Source organism: Phoenix dactylifera, chromosome 7, assembly GCF_051530095.1.
Source record: "Phoenix dactylifera cultivar Ajwa chromosome 7, Ajwa_hap1_PhDact_Kaust_v1.1, whole genome shotgun sequence".
NCBI classification, from domain to species: Eukaryota; Viridiplantae; Streptophyta; class Magnoliopsida; order Arecales; family Arecaceae; genus Phoenix; species Phoenix dactylifera.
In genome coordinates, this window is record NC_143196.1 from 5,531,660 (window position 1) to 5,549,945 (window position 18,286).

At 36.9% G+C, this 18,286-nt stretch overlaps 1 protein-coding gene across 1 annotated transcript; it reads left to right on the plus strand.

The window, feature by feature from the left end:
• Positions 1-11,519: 11,519 nt before the first annotated feature.
• Positions 11,520-13,064, plus strand: LOC103705302 (alpha/beta-Hydrolases superfamily protein). Its single transcript, XM_008788963.5, has 2 exons — positions 11,520-12,252; positions 12,365-13,064. The coding sequence occupies exons 1-2, from the start codon at positions 11,840-11,842 to the stop codon at positions 12,792-12,794; spliced, it is 843 nt and encodes a 280-aa protein (XP_008787185.3). The 5' UTR covers positions 11,520-11,839; the 3' UTR covers positions 12,795-13,064.
• Positions 13,065-18,286: the final 5,222 nt, after the last annotated feature.

The following is an 18,286-nucleotide window of genomic DNA, read 5'->3' on the forward strand; positions in this document are numbered from 1 at the left end:
TATATACTCGTATATATGATCATGCTAACAAAGAAAAATATTATGGGTGATACAGGTTGTTATGTGATCTCTAAAATCACTCTAATAAAATCATGCTAACAAAAATATATATATATATATATATGTTAATATAGGACCACGCTAATAAAAAAAAATTATGGGCGTTGCAGGTTATTACGTGATCTCTAAAATTATGTTAATATCCTCCCTCAAACTTAAGATGGTTCTGTAGGTGCCAACTTGAGTTTGGAAACTAGATTATGAATGTACCTATAAACTGTAGATCAAAAGCTGAAGTAGCAGCTCAAAAACTGACATGATAGACTAGAAGCTGACATAGCAACTCAGAGGCTGACGTGGTGATAGATCAAGAGCTGATGTGGCAACATAGAGCATGATATGACATAACATAAGCTATTATAGTAGCTTAGAAGCCAATGAGTAGATAGGAGTTGACATAACAACTTGGAGGCTAATATGATAGACTGATGTGTCAAATTAATGTGCCGATACAGAATTTGATATGGAAAAATGGAAGCTAGCATAGCATCTTAGAAATTAATACGACAAATTAGAAAATTAATATGGCAAACAGATGTGTTTGGCAATACTGATATAGCAAACTGACACAACAGACTAATGCGTCCATTGATATGACTGACTAACATAATAAACTAGTGTATCTGTCCATGTGTCTGATTGACATGACAGATTGATGTGTTTGCTGATGTGGCTGATTGATTTGTCTGATAATGTGGAAATGAGAAGACACATAGAAGATGGTAGTTGCAATGAGAACAGAGCTTCGAGAGAAAACAACCGAAAGTCGACGATCCTTGTAGATGGAGGCATCATGAAAGAGGAGTAAGAAACCTCGAATTCGACGATGAAAGAATCGGAGGTAACAAATAAAATTGAAGATAGAGAGAAAGGGCCTGAGTGATTGAGAGAAGAGACGACCGAAGATCTAAAGTTGGGGAGAAAAGTGGTGGAAAAGAGTTATGGATCTATAGAAAATAAAAAATCTCCGGATATTAATCTACCAAAAATAGAAAATATACTGATCTACCAAGAAATATGAGATCTTCGAATGATGATTCACTAGAAAATAGAGGATCTGTAGGAAAATAGAGGATATGCGGATCCACTGAAAAATAGAAAATCTTCGGATGTTGATTCACTCAGAAACAGATATTGATAGATTGGCAATGGGGGATCTTCAAAGCTTCTAGATATGGCAATGACGGCTACAAAAAAGGCGGAAGAGATGGTGACAACAAATTAGATGATCGGTGGTTTTGATACGATGTTGAAATCTTGGCAGAAGAAAAGAAAAACAAGAGAGAAAAAAAAGAGAAAAGTGATTTTATTTCTTTATTCCATCACATTTTGTACATCTCAAAGGTTATATATACTCGTATATATAAGAAAAATAATATAGGCTGATATGTGATCACGCTAACAAAGAAAAATATTATGGGCGATACAGGTTGTTATGTGATCCCTAAAATTATTTTGACAAAATCATGCTAAGAATAGAAGATAATATAGGTTGACACAGGATTACGCTAATAAAAAAAATGCTATGTTGGAGTATTTATTCTCATATGAAGGTATTACTTTAGGCAATCTTAGCCAACCCAAACTTAATGATGAAGTGACCAACCCACTAGGAAAGCTTTCCATGGGACTAGAGACGGTATTGGAAAACATGTTGTGCATGAGCACAGAGATGGAACCCCATCTATCTGCAAATGGAATTTCCAAGGCCTTGTTCTTTAAGGAATTAATGTTGGGATCTCGTCAAGTTGTGGCCCACATTGACAAATGGCGTCAATATGGCCCATGAATCAAGGTATGATTTATAATTCATTAAGTTAATCATTCCATCAATTAAAAGATGCAAGGCGCCAAAAAAAAAACCACTCAATTTTTCTCAAGCATTTTCCAACATAAGTCAGCTTCTGCTTCTTGATTAGCAAGGAACAACCATTAAGCAAGAGGATTTAATCTATCGAATTGTGTGTAGCCCCATATGCTTCTCATCTCTAAGGACTTTTTATATCTTTCAAGCCATAATCTCCAAATAACTTTTATTAAGGTGAATAACTATAAGACACACATAGAAACCTCTAGAGTTCTTTGTCCTCCTTGGTGCAACCAGGAACCCCATGAGTTTATGGAGACGATTCTTCTGTATTTCTCTTCCACTTCTGTTGCTAAATATTCTGTATATTTTATTCTTCGATCGATAAAACTGGAGGAAGTGTCTCATTAATTTCCTCTATTGTTCTTTGACAAAAAAAGACTAGAAATCTAATTGAGGAATTAAGTAGGGTGATGTTGATGATGAAAAAGGAGGTCATTCACTAGCTGGCCACTCACTAATAAATGTAAGGGTTCTCTTCTTTCCACTAGTCCTTTACCTGTGACTCTATTCCAACATAAGAGACACTCGAATCTCTAGATGCTTAAACTAGTTTTAAAGTAGAAAAAGGATAGAGAGTGGCCCATGTGGAAGATAAGGCAGATGAGTCATCCAACCATTCAAAACCAATACCTTACATAAAGGGCTCTCTCTTTCAACCAGTAAGGTCTTTGTCTGGCTAAATGGAAGGGCGAGGGGTGGGACCCAGAGGGCAAGGTTATCAGCATGAGGCACCCATCCACTTCGAGAGGCTTGGCCGGCATTATCTTGAAGAGCACCAAAGAGCCAATGGGATCTGAAGTCGAAGTTTCTACTTGGTGGACAATCTTGCATTGGATTCGTCTCAGAAGTCTACTGATAAAGAGAACAAGGAAGCGCATCAAAACTCATATATTAGGTAGAGGGAAGATCTATGCAAAAACCGGCATCTAAAATCTGATGCATGGAATTGATAGAATGGTGCTGGCGATCCACACATAATGCTCTTTAACTTCCAAGTTGCACCAAGAGGTCGGTCGGTATGCAAGGCAGCATTGTGATCAGGATGTGATGGCTTGTTTGAGAGAAAATTATATCACATAAGTCACTTTAAATAAGAAATTAATTATATCCTACACGGCTTGCACCATGCACCACATCAATCACCTTGTCTCTTTTTCGTGATCCTTTTCATCATGCGCTCATTTCAATGATTGGCTCATAAAAAGAAGACGAGCTGATTAGCATGGTGCATAGCCATGCTGGTTACGCAGTGTAGGGTGTAATTTACACCTTAAATGCATGCTCGAAGCTTGATGTATGTTTGCCAAAGTATTCATAACATCGACCTTTTAGACATGACCTAACGCGGCTTGTATTAGCAAAAATTTGATTGATTCTTCCATTTTGGTGGAGATAACTACCCTTATCCTCACTTTGGACACTATCGTGCTGCCATGCATATGGAGGGTGAGGTGTGACTTCACCCCACCACTAAGGGCACAATTGCACCAAATATGTACCTTTTTCATAAACTATATATCTAAAAGCTGTACGTGATTAAAAGGTCATGACATGCAATGCGGCCTTATTGCTATGGAGATAGGCATGGTTTATGGAAAGATCATGCCTTTGTCTTCTCAAAAAAGAAAAGAAAGTGCCCTAGACATCCACTCTAGGTGTGACCACCTATGGTCAATGACATTACTCCCCATATGAATTCCCTAGTCTCTGGTGAACGGGATGCCTTTTTGGAGCTCTTTTCTGGATGTCTCAAGCATTGCTCCATTGATAGATTAAAGTGCCTTTATTCACCACATAAAACAGTACCTAGGTCTATACCTATCCTACAACCTCCATCCGAAACACTAGATGATTGATGGCACTAAAAGGCTTGCACAGCCATGTGTCATTATAAACAATTAAGCACTTGTATTCACTTGTTTTTTTTTTTGAGTCATTTTTTGGATCATTAGCAATTTTTTTATCACTTGCAAAGTACAATATTATTCTAGATTTTCAAAAAGATGCAAGTCAATTAGGAAACACAATCTAGTGACCAGACTGCATAGAACTAGAACTATATATAGAATAGTATCAATCAGAATAAATTTGGTTACAGATGAAGATAGCAAAGCCCTTGCCTGTGCCTCAATTACTTCAGCTAAACATGCATTAGATTTAATGTTAGCCTGGCTTTTTGGCAGAATATTAATGTTAATTAGTTCGGCTTGCAGCTCAGCTGCAGTAACTGAACTTGCACATTCTGCTACTTAAATTATCATCTAATAGTTAGAAAAATTAACTCTAATATGGTAGATTTTCCATGGAGAAAAGTAGCCCAGCTGATAAATGCGAGTCTCTCTCTATATAGTATGAGAGTGGTACTGTGGTACTGTTTAAAGTTTCTCCTGGCTAGAAAGCGAAGGCCCACCTTCCACTATGCTCACTTTTTTTGGTAGTACATATCATGTGCTAATTTGTCTAGAGGGCCGTCAACCTTGCGTTAACATGAAGCTGAGTCTGACCTTGTACTGTTGCACTGCGAGCAGTTTGCAGATAAGGAATAGAATGGACAAGGTGATCTTGATAAGGAGAAATAATGGTGGTCCTTCAGGAATCAAGTCTATATATACCACCAACAAAGAAGAAGAGGGAAAGAAAGTGGAAAGAAAAAAAGTGAACATGTGAGGACAGGAGTGAAAGGGTCAATCCCCATCAATGGTCATGGTAAGAGAAGGAAGTGGTGAAGAAAATAACTGGAAGAATGGAGTGAAGTGGTGTGCTTTTCTGGTGGGAATTTAGGTGGATGCGGCTACAAGACGGAGAGGGACCAAAAGCAGTGGGCACTATGAGGGAGGGGGCATGTGATCAGACTCTTGTGAACGTCATCCATTTCCTGCCGTCAGTACTCTTATGTTGGTTTCCTATTGACCATTTATTTCACTTTTCATGCATCCTGGGTCCTATGATCATCTATTAATTCACTTTACATGTAGTAAGTGCCATGGTTCCCATGACTAGATTGTTAGGAAGCATCGCTTGGTTAAAGATGAACTAACTGTGCCCTTATCTGAGGATATGTATAAACTTTAGTAAAAGCTAAGCTTAAGTTTGTAAGCCTAATGTATTCATAACGATGCACCTATCTAATTGTAGTATGCTCATCTATAATTAATGAGAAGTTCATTAAAGATCTCATGATTCTTTTGATAGGTGCGTTTAGTTTATATATCAAAAAAAAAAAATCTATGGCAAAATTGTGGTAAATGTTGGACTGTAGTTCTTGTTTTGAGCATAAAGTGCTACTAAAAATTTTTACATACAGTGTATTTAGCTTTTATTGCGATTCTGATCAGGAATCTCATTTTATCAGGATAAGTGGAAATAAAGAAACAAAAATTTTATATGTGATTGGACTTTACCTAACTTCTATAGGGCTGGGTTACTGGTGGGGCCAGAGAAGAGCAAATGCCTCTCCTTCTTCTTACAATTGCAAAAACCTAATGCTGCCACTCATTTGGTTCGTGGTGGAGAGAAGGATATGGCTATTTTTTGAAGGAAAATTTAGTCTCTCTGAATTGTTCAGCATTGGCGAGTATATTTTGATTCTTATTGAGTCATCATATGCATAACCATGATTGATCCTAACAATGGTTATAGTTGAAGCTATTTCATCTAACAAGATTAAAACTCTCCTACTAGAACTCTATAAACGTGCATTGTCAGAATTCTATCTTGATCTTTGATCATATCTCGCATTTAGAGTACCCCTTTTTACTCTCTCCCTCCAAATACATCTTATCCATTGGGTATCACAACCAAGGGTCTTAAACATGAACTTTCATTTAGAGATTAGTGTTGTTTTGGTACTGGTTTCATGATTGAGGACATTCAAAAATAAGTTGCTTATTTCAAGAACAATTCTTTGTCACACTAGATCGGTGCCTATGGCAATGTTGACTATAGGAATGCAACTTGTGAAACAATGTCTATTGGCTTATCTCTGGTTTGCTAGAGGCGACTCTATCATAGTCATTTCTTAGATTAATGGCATGAGAGCTCTATATATATATATTGGTAGAATTAAAATTGTGGTATTCTAAATAGCAACTTTTTAACCGTCTCCAATCCTTACAAAAGGTGATCAAATAGATAGCCATGTAGAATGATGGGTTGTTTTACTAATTGAAGCATTATTTGGAAATGTAACTTTCCATCTAGTCCAAGAGCCAAACACTACTTGTAGTCTGTATGGCCATTTTGAAAAGGGTTCACACTCCTCTTATACCTTATCACTTACAACCCCCAAATGGCATATATATCAAGATAGCGACTTTTTAAGCGTCTCTTATCCTTAGAGAAGGTGATCAAATAGATAACCATGCAGAATGATGGTTTGTTTTACTAATCGAAGCATTATTTGGACATGTAACTTTCCATCTAGTCCAAGAGCCAAACACTACTTGTAGTCTGCATGGCCATTTTTAAAAAGGTTCACCCTCCTCTACCTTACCACCTACAACCCCCACATGGCCACATCCTCAAAGAGTGGGGAAAAAAATAAAATGAAGAAGACAAAAAGGGAAGAAGGATGTGAGGGGTAAAATAGCAGGCTTTTATCATCCTTTCATATTTATAGCATTTTAAATTTAATTGTTGATACAATGAAATCTTTTTTCCCCCTATGCAGTAAAGTTAGTTTTTGCATATAGTTATATTAGTTTATATTTTCTTTATAAATAAACTATTTCTATATATGTTTATATACGAATCGATGATTAAATAGAAAATGATAATAAAAATTTAAAAATAGCATAAAATTTTCATTCAACAAAAATTTGGACAAAAAATGGTAGTCAATTGGAACCTCAATTTTTTTTAAAAAAGAAATCCAAAAGGTATAGTTATATTTTTATAATATAAAAGCTAAATTTCTGATCCAACATGATCACAATTACGAAGATGTCTCGTCCAATCAAGAGATTTTGTCTATATATTCTATATCCTCTCTAATTTTTTTTTGCTCTCCTTCACCTCTTGGTCCTATGTAGTTAACCGTCACCTCTCATTTAAATCTTTCATGAAATTGCGGCCAAGCACCTCCAACGGCCACATTTTCATTTGGCCATGCAACTTCCTTGCAATCCACGTGAGACGGTCTTCTTATATGCCAACTTTAATTAGTATCTTCAAACCTTAAAAATGATACTAAAAATTTTCAATATAATGTTATTGAGTCCACTTGAAAATTAAGCTAGCAAAGCAGCTTGGCTCTCCAAATTTTCGAGCCAATGTAAACCTTGATTCACCATGTATAGATAATTATTATTATTATTATTTTGATAAATTATATTTTATTATATCAATTTAGAGTAAATATATTCATAAAAATTAGAAAATAAAATATAAAAAAATTTAAATAAAAATATCTATCACAACAATGCACAATATCAATCATGTTATCTCATATGAACGTAAACATGTTTTTATTCATAAGAATGTTGGTTTTAGGCGCCAACTTTTCTAAAAGAAAATAAAAGTAATTTAAGTGCCAATTATGCCAATACGGCCAGTTTCATTTAGAAAAGTATTACTTTCTTTTCACTTTTTTCTACGACAAAAATGAGTGGTTGCAATTTATGGAACAGAAGTATAAATGGAGCTACCCACATAATTCTGTTCCCAGGATTTCTGGCCGTCGATGGTTGTCCTCCAATGAGGCGAAGGTCACGCTACTCGTGAGCCATTGGAAAAAGAGGGAACTTTCGGTCAATCATGGTGAGCAAAAGGAAGCTTTGTCTTTGCAGGTTGCCAGGTACGGTGATGCCGGGTTTCGGACTGAGGTGGCCTTTTGAGGGGCAAACTGATTGATTGCACGGGACAGTTGATTTGATAGGCCAATCGGCTGCTGACTCATACTCTCCAATTTTGTGGAGTGTCACCAGCCGTTTGGTTACTATATTAAGCTTCATCCTATAAACTTAAAAATGAAAAATGAGATTATAAAGTAAGTGCATGGATACAAAAGTTTCGAAGTATAGAGATTTTTTTTCCCTAAAAATATAAAAAATAGTCTTGTTTAAATAAGAGGCTACATTAACAAGCCTCAGCCCAAATACAGCTGCTCAAGTGGAGATAGCGTATAGTATCGTCGGACACATAGAAGACTATCCAATTTACGGTACTCTTGATCTTACTGTCAACTTGGTTGTTTTTGAAGGAGGTGAATGAGGGAATAAGTTTCAAGATATTTAATTATAATTGATGAGCATCCTTCTTTTGATCCGTTCGGTTGGTTATCTAAGTATTATTTTTGAATCTCCTTCCAATACTATTTTATCTACTCTAAGGATAAAAGTAGCATGGATTAGATCTTCCCATACAACTTTCAATTTAATCGAAGAAATCGCGGTACTGTAAAGATGAATCCTGCTTGCGGCCATAAAAAATGAGTAAAAGTTTTATGTAACAAAATCAATACCGTCATTCGGTGCTCTTTTCTCCCCACTATCATCAAGTTCATCTTAAGAAGGCTAGAGGATGAGAACTTTCAAGGAAGCTGTATCACTTGAGAAGGTGAAAAAAACTAGAAAAATAAAGTTCCATGTTTTCCTAGCTATGGAGCTCCTTCCTCGAGCACGCTAGCGAGCATGAATTCAAAAGCAGGAGATATAGTTTATTTCATAGGTTTCTACCTATTGCAAGCATGGCCTCTTCTGCTTGAAAAATATGATTGGCGCATGTTGTAGCCCTATATATAGATATGTATATTCTAATTTTAAACTTATTTCTTATATTTTTTATATATAAAATATAATTTTTATGTTTAAACTTAGCCTAGTCTATTTAATCTAGTCTATTAAACTTCAATTCTATATAAAATAAAATTTTATGTTTAGATATAGCTCAGTCGATTTAGTTCAATCCATTAAACATCAACTCGATAAACCGAATCGAAGCGAATCAAAAATTTTAGATTGATTTCAAATGATTTTTATAAAGTATCAGTTCAATTTCGATTTTGATATCAAACAATCGGTTTAAATTGCTTTAATTTCAAATATATATCTCCAAATCAATCCGACGCAGCCGACACACATCAGTACTCCCCACACTGTTATTCTTGTTGGCAAATGATAATTGTACCTTGGAGTTTCATGCTAGGCTGGTGAAGGCATGGATTTTCTTACAATGGGGCCATATTGCTATTTAATAAAGAATTATTTTGCAAATGATGATCAGATTCGTTAGCTCCCTACCATCAAACCTAGTTTATTAGGAGCTTTTATATGTTCTTGACACAACATCAATAAAAAAATGCAAATTATGGAGGTCTTTGTCGTCGAGTTATGACTTATGACTCTTCAACCAATTAAAGAGACGAAGTTCCATGAGGGAAGACCAGAATTGCCCAAGTTTTTATTATCTCTGGTGATGGATTATGAGGGGAACAAGTCCTAGATGGATATATTTTTAACCCAAAACAAATAGCAAGTAGTTCGTACCATTTTTTTCTCTAGAATTTCGTGCCAGTGTTCTCGCACCCATGTGAAAGTGAGGGAGGGACGGGACAGTTTCTCAGAGCCTTGTACCCCCTGGTAGGTCATTTATACCTTTATCTCTGCCCCATCTCTAAAGATATGGAAAAAAAAAAAAAAAACTTTGAAGGCATTTTTAAAATAAATTATAAAAAGCTCCTTAGGGTTACGTTTACTATATTTACATTTATCTATAATAAAAAATTAAAATTATCTTTAGATAGACAGGACTTAGAGGAGAATACACATTTTTTTAAAAAAAATTTGGATGGCTATCATGTCATTTAAAATTATTTTAATTATTTTTTAATTTTTTTATTATGATTTTTAGATTTTATTTAAAATTAACGATTTGATTAATATTTTGTTAAATTACGATATAGAATATTAGATAAAATAAATCTTAAAAAGGTAAGGAACGATTTTTCAAACTATATAGTATAAATATAATTTATATATAATCTGGGAAAAAAATTTAGAATTTATTTTTTAAATTTTTAAATGAGAGAATTAAAATTTTTGATGTTACTGTTTTAGACTATGTAAAAGACTTCAACCTATAAATTATATAATTAGTGTACATAATTTATTTTTGTCATAGCTAGCCTCTTTTGCTTTTTTTTATAATAGAAGAAGGAGATGAATCAGAGAAATAATGGACAAAGTTATAGAAATCAGACAACTGGAATGGCTGGCAGAGCTCGATCAATACCACCACTTCCACCATGGTTATTATCAATACTTAACTATTATATCTCTAGGAATCGTGCAATAATCTATGATGTCTCGATTTCTGAAGTAGAGATGAGGATTGTATAAAAGAGTATCGCCTATGCAAAAAATATAATAAGAGCTGACAGTATCAAACTTGAGGGGGGATTCAGCGACGATGACTGGCTGGATTCAGAATCTGATGGAAGCATGGGAAGCATCTGCTATTGTAGAATATCTGCAAGATAGTGATGGATCGTGTCGATTTTCTGATCAACCATGTGTATCGGGTAGCGAACAAAGCGGCTGATTGGCTTATCTTCTACGTGGCACAATATCCGGATGGTTGTTTGTGAGATAGATTTGAGGGTCCTCCTTTTTCTTTTTATCTTATTGTATTCTCTAACTTAGTTAAATATATGGTTGCATGATATATTCTATTATAAAAAATAAAAACCCGGTACCTCTGCTCTCAGAGAATAACGAAATAACGGGAAAAACCGGACATGAAAGTGGGTGGAAAGGAGCAGGTGGGGCGAGGTGCACTACTTTAATTTTATCTAGATCTAATTAGGGACATCTGAGGATCCACAGGGTCATGGCCTGTTCTCACATGGACCGTACTCTAATCGATGTGCATTATAGGCATAAATTCGAATATAAGGATCACTGGATTAATGATAATAGCTTTCCATACGTATAAAGAACAATTCTGCTCAAGTTAGGTGATGTCCGAACTCAACTTTGCTAAGAAGCTACTTGTGATATGGATGATGGGAGGCCTTTTTTTTTTTTTGGTTTGCTGTGTTGCATTGTTATCTAGAGGTAACTCTTTTCCCTTCCAGAAAAGAAGGAACCCTTCTCCAATGGTGGAGAAAAAAATTAGAAAGTTATATATGCTTTCCACATGGAATTTCTCTAACTCCATATCATTTATATATATCTGAGTGCGCGCACGCGTGTTTGTGTGCGTGTGTTTTTGAAAATCAATATAATTTTTAACCGCCATCAATAACTCACTCTCTATTTCTAATCTATGATTAGAAATTAATAAGATGCATGAGATTTTTGACGGTACTCCTAGTCAATGGTGTAACCAATAAGAAGCAAATATTGCTTCTCAAAGTACACAATTTATATGATTGTCGGTCGGATAAAAGAAAAATCACTCATGTGCCTTTATGTGCTAACACTACTTCTAATCAGAAAGATGTATATATGAAAGCAGCATCATGTTAGTACCATCCTATGCTGGAACTATATCTCTTGTGCTTGATAAGATTTTGAGGAATATATATATATATATATATATATATGACATGTCTTTATGTAAGAAGTCAATCATCAACTAAATCTTCTTCACAAAGGAAACTAACCCAAAAAAGAAAAAAAAGAAAAAGAAAAAGTGGACCCTTTGGTGTAGAGGCCAGAGGAATAGAAGGGAAGGACAGATAAGAAAGATACTGTGGTTTAGATAATTAGCCATAAAAAGCTGGGAGAACAGGAATAAAAGGGTGGGGGAGCAGCAGCAGCCCTCTATCCCACCCCCCAAAATCCCTCTTCCTCCCCCCAGTATATATGCCCCCTCCCTCCTGATGCCTATCTAAGCACCAACCAATCTAGACCAAAAAATTTGAGACGATAGAGATCAATCAGTAGGAAGGGAGTCATATAGAGGGAGATGGGAGGCAGCAGCAACTGGAGCGGCGGCGGCGGACCCGCCGGCAGCAAGCTGCTGGAGATCCTGAACGTGAGGGTGGTCGGAAACCCCGACCGACCGGCGCTGGTGCTGTCCCACGGCTTCGGCACCGACCAGTCGGCGTGGAACCGCGTCGTCCCTTACTTCCAGCGCGACTACCGCATCGTCCTCTACGATCTCGTCTGCGCCGGCAGTGTCAACCCCGACCACTTCGACTTCCGCCGCTACACCACCCTCGATGCCTACGTCGATGACCTCCTCGCCATCCTCGACGCCCTCCGCATCGACCGCTGCTTCTTCGTCGGCCATTCCGTCTCCGCCATGATCGGCATCCTCGCCGCCATCCGCCGCTCCGACGCCTTCCTCAAGCTTATCCTCATCGGCGCCTCTCCCAGGTACGGTATATCATATCTACTAGTTATCTAGGCTACCAGTTTAATTGATCTGGTTTTTTTTTTTTAGCTCGAAAAGAAAGCAAGCTCATCGATTCTATTAATGTTGATGAAGGTTTTTGAATGATAAGGACTATCACGGAGGATTCGATAAGGGGGAGATAGAGAGGGTGTTCGAGGCGATGGAGTCGAACTACGAGGCCTGGGTGAGGGGGTTTGCGCCGCTGGCGGTGGGAGCGGACGTGCCGGCGGCGGTGAGGGAGTTCAGCCGGACGCTGTTCAACATGCGGCCGGACATCTCCTTGTTCGTGTCGAGGACGGTGTTCAACAGCGACCTGCGGGGGGTGCTGGGTCTGGTGCGGGTGCCCTGCGTCGTCGTCCAGACGGCCAAGGACGTGTCGGTGCCGCTTTCCGTCGCCGCCTACCTCAAGGCCCACCTCGGCGGCCGGACCACCGTCGAGATCCTCAACACCGAAGGCCACCTTCCCCACCTCAGCGCCCCCGCCGCCTTCATCACCGCCCTCCGCCGCTCGCTCTCCCGGTGACCGGCGGCGGTGGTCGTGCAGTCTGGGGCCCGCCCCCCCCACCCCCCCCCCCCACCGCGGAGGCCACCATTTAATTGATGAAGTGCCGGACTTTTTGGCTGATGACACGTGGAGAATAAGGTGCGGTGCTTGCCGGTTGTGCCTGATAATTTGAGAGAGGACCCCACGTGGAGGTCACGTCATCTCCTTTGTTTTTTTTTCTTCTTTATTTTGTTTGTGCTTATCTTTTTCTCAATGAATAAGGTGGAAGAAACGGTTGGGATTTCCTTATCCTTTACCTTTGAACCTACCTTGGTACAGGAACTTCTTCCGTTCGCAGGAAGAAGAATAGGAAGAGTACAATTAATAGAAAAATAAAAAAATATTTTATATCTAATTAATTTTTTAAAAAATAATATTTTTATAGAAATATTTTTTATATTTTATAGAAAATAAAAATTTTTGTGGAATATAGAAAAATTCAATTGTATTGATTGTAAATTGTGATAATTTTTTTTCCAAAATTCTTGAATAGAATAAGATTTTTTATATTAAAAATATAATAGATATTTCACTTTTTTTAAAAAAAATATATGCTCGACTAAATATAAGCTATTTTAGAATGTTATCACCAACTAAATATTAACTTCTTAGAAAAAAATAATATTGAGTGGAAATTTTTTCCAAGTCCGATCAGAAATATCAAGCAGAAATAGATGTATGAATTTGCCTAGTGATTTGATGACCAGGGTGGCCATAAACTTCAGTTTTCCTTGGGGGGCCACCATTGGTGCAAACCTTATCCCTTTGTGGGGTTCATTGATAGCTTTTACTTTAGGAAGGTGGATGGCTATGAGGGGCAAATTTGGTGGTACCACTGCTTAGGTAGTTTTCTCCCCTTCCTTTGGACTACCTAGGTTTAGTTTAGAATCAGGGCATTCAATAGTCAAGAGGGTGGAGGTTGTAATCTATGGGATTTATGTCAACCTAGATTAGATGCAAATGTCCATCTTTAACCAAGACAACTCATCTTTTAATGGTGGAAGTGAGTCACTTGCGCCGATTTTAGTATAATCTTCTATAGTTCTATCACTGATTCATCTTGACTATAGTTTTATGTGGATGATAGTGCTATGCATCTGCTTGAATTAGAGTTGCTCCCTGCTCTTTTCTTTCAAGCTTTGTCATGATTTCTTAGGTAATGGCTTTGAAAGTAGTGGTCCATGATTCTTGTAGATGAAATTTTTGGACCTACCTTTGGTTTTTGAAATTCCAAACTATCTTCTTTCTTGGCCATGTAATGCCTTCAAAGAGAGCCCAAGGAGAGAAAATTGATATCCTTGCTCTGGTGAGACCATTTGCCCACAAATCTTCTTGTATAGAGTTAGATATGTGTCAGATATTGAGACTTTGAGTAGATACTTGCCTCTAAGCACTAGGGTGACAGCTGATATATCTGACCAACGTGTGATTCTCTAGGATTTGGCATAATGTATTTTTGGACATTGATACAAACCACGTTGCAAGACAATGTTAGAGGGACGGTCAATGTTTAGCCAATACAAGGGATAACTGTTAACTCGGGGCCGGCCCAACCCTTAGGCAAGGCTTTAGCCCCAAAAAGGCCCACTGCAGGAAAGGTCTCAAAGACAAAAAAGAAAGAAAAAAAGATCCTCCTGTGAGTTTGCTTTAGGCCGGCCCACTGCAAGAAAGGCCTCAAATACGAATGGCCTTAGGCCCCCAAATATATTGGGCCACTTCTACGTCAAATTATAGGAGAGATGGCAAGACTCTTGACAACAATTCAACTATTCATCAACATATATATTAAAGTATTAGAATTGTTCTTCGACACAATTGATTACATATTGATCTATCTACAAAGAAGGCACAAGTTGTCAGAAGCCATTCAGGCTATTGCACTGGATAAATCTTAGGTAGTCGTACAGGTTTAAGGAATCCGAATAACATTTTCTAACTAGTTTTTTTAGGTGAAGTTTTGAATTATTACAAATGATATTAGAGCAGATCTGACTAATAGTCCATGTGGACTAAAAAAACACAGCAGCACGTGCCTAGATAGATTAATCACAGACCGAACGTGATCTTTATAATTGAATTTGTGGTATTTGATTTTGGATTTAAATGAATTTGGACTCTTAGCTCAGCAAGGATATTTGGGCTTCAATAAGGATCCATGCGGGCATGAGTTTAGCTATGCACTGCATAGATCTTTGCTACTTATACAAGTTTACTATAAAAATTTTGCATGAGTTCTTGGGTTGTTATACAAGTTTCCCATAAAAAAATTGATTTCCAACCAACCAAATTTGCCATCTTACCCTGGGTACAAGGCATCGAATCCATGTATTCCTGGTGCTCTCAAAATTCTCTAGAAAGCATCCACCAATGTTACACGCTGCAGTATCTGAACCCCCTATGCCTCTTTAAAAAAACTCCCAGCAAGCTCGGCTATATGAGTCGTATCCTTATCCATATTGGAGCATCTGGCATATGAACCATCTACAGACTACAATTATACCTCCACTCTGAAAGAGTGAAGTTGAAGGCAGTTTTCCCCAAGTAGCTTTCCACATAAACTCTTGGGCTCATATTCACTTTCCAGATCATCTAAAATCTTGTGCTTCAATCTCTCATCAATCTGTTCCAGCAGTATAAATTGGTAAGCTTCCTTTCCCACCACCCTGGTAACTGGTAAGATTTTGTTTGCCCCATCCTATTGTATCAGATGCAGAGAATCAATTTTCGGGCTCACTTTGCTATATTTCTTATACTTTTGATTCCTAATCCACCTTCCTTCTTCTGCTTAGAACAGTGTCCCTGATAACTAGGCAATGGAAGCCAGCAATAGGTTCTTTCCCTTTTTAAAGGAATGCTTGTCTCATTTGATCAACGCTCTTACAAACCCATGTTGGAAGCTTGAAAATAGACATGTAATAGGATGGAAGGCTAGGTAAAACCGAATTGATCAAAGCGATTCTACCACCAATAGAAAGAAGATTCCTTCCCAAGATGCTAATCTTGAAGCAAATTTTTCAAGAAGAGACAATCATAGATGTTAGGAGTTTTCCACCACTAAGTGGGAGGCTGAGGTAACTGAAAGGCAAGTGACTCTATCTAAAGTTTATTAGGGTGGCCATACAATTTGTTTCCTCCTCTTCCATGTTGATGCAAATAACTGAGCTTTTGCCAAAATTAATCTTTAATCCAGATGCACTTTCAAAAGCTAGAAAATTTGCTTGGATAGCCAAAGTACAATTCCTTTGTCTTTCACAAAATAAAAGTGTGCCATCCACAAAATGGAGGCTTCATGAACATGAAAAGCTTTGATTGTTGCGAATGCCTTCGACGAGTCCAATGTCTCTGGCTTGCTTAGGAAAATATCTATCACAAGAATGAAAAGAGATGGCGAAAAGGAGTCCCTTTTTCTTAATCCTCACCTACATTTGATCTGATTACCTCGGGAGCTATTAATACAAATTGCAACTAAGGAAGAAGAGAGGAGATTAGAAATCCATAAGAACAATTTTGAAGGAAAAACATCTAGCCTTCATCATATCAAGAACAAAATCCCAACTGATGCTATCAAAAGCTTTCTCAAAGTCCAATTTGCATAGAACTCCTTTGCTCCTTGATCTTTTGCAGTAGGCAAGAGTCTCATGGGCATAAGAAAGTTTTCAACTATAGGTATGCCTCTTATAAATGCTAACTGAGACTCATTCACCAAAATAGGCACATACTTGGCGGGACATGCAGCCAAAAAAAATTGATGATGATTTTATAGAGGCTATTAAGCAGGCTTATAGGATGGAGATCTCGAATTGTGGGGCCTTCATTATTTGGTATGAGAGTCACATAGGCAAAGTTGAATGTAGATAAATCCAATTTGCCTTCATGGAAATTATCAAGTAACACTTGCAAGTCATCACAAACAAGATTCCAGCATCTCTAAAAAATATAAGTGAGAAACTATCAGGATCCAAGCAGAGATTTCTAATACACCGCATTCCTACGAAATCTTTTTGGCTTCTCTTGCTCTTCTTCCTTCTCAATAAATTGAACCCTTCTTTATGCTGACTCTTTAGTTGATTTATCTTCTATGGATAAGTTTCTCTTTAGATAAAATCATGCAGGCAGTCTTTCTCTTACTTAAAAAGTTTACTTGATATGTGACATATAGCTTTATCCTTATATTTTTACTAATTATACAAAAAGATCATGCCATTAATGAATAATTTTGAGCATATAGAGTGGATTTGGGATTTTTTAAATAATACGACTCACTTGAAATGCTAACCTAATTTATGCCTGAGCTAGTTTAACAGTGACTAAATCCTCGCTAAATCGAAACCCAAGCTAATTCTTAGATATATAAGTTCTAGATTAAAATTTAGAACTGATTAAAATTTAGAGTTGACTGCCTAAAAAGATGTTGATTTAAGATCAATAATTACCCAAACTTTAGCCAATATGATAGAACCCTTGACATAAACCTGATTTTGATGAAATTACCATAGCAACCATAAATTTTAATTAGACAAAATGCCAACTTTACCATTTGTGGTTCCTGAAAAATTTTGCAGCAGGTGTGATGCTAAGAAACTATGACATATAAATGTGGAACTTGTCCTTGTAGTAAAGATTAGGGATATTTGTAACTTTTCTTGTCATAACATAGGGATGGGTATCAATTGGGTTTATTTGGGGTTTGATTAGGTCATGTTGGATGGGTCAAAAACTCCTTCAAATTGAACCCACCAACAAAGTCAACACTTTATTATCAATTACATATCTTACCATACAAAATGAAAATGATCAAAAATAGGAGATATAGAGTTGCATATCCAAATAAAGTGAGAGTAGGAAAAAAATTTAAGTGGATTAGTATATATGATAAATCCTAATAAAAGTGGATTAATTTCCCAACTTTTGAATTCCCATAGTAACCTTAATTATATTTTTTTTAGAAATTCAAAAAACAATAAATTGTAAAAAAAGATCCTAAAATTTCTGGAATTTTAGAAGTCCATGAGAGAAACTTGACACGTATAATAATGGTCCTGCATCTTCCAAAAATAAAAATTTGTAACATTTATTAATCATAGAAAACTTAAACTTATTTAGATTAAAAGCAAAACATATCAAGTAAATCCTAAATAATTTTACAAAAAAGGTATGCTAGAACATGATCCATGCTAAAATTATTTAAAAAATATATTATTTATCCATATTTTTCTAGTATTCATATGTATTTCATGTGTATTATAACTAGTCTTAAAATGTTTTCTTTTCTTGATTCATCATCACTTACCTAAAGATTTAGTAATAAATTTTAGGGATTTATCACTCCATCCCTATTCCTATCACCTTATTGGGCTCCGAGGCCCACTACGTGGGAATGTGGACCCATCTAGGTGGGTTGGCGGGTACCAGTCAAAAAAAAAAAAATCCAAATTTACAAGTCCACACGAGCGTCGGTTAACACACGTGTG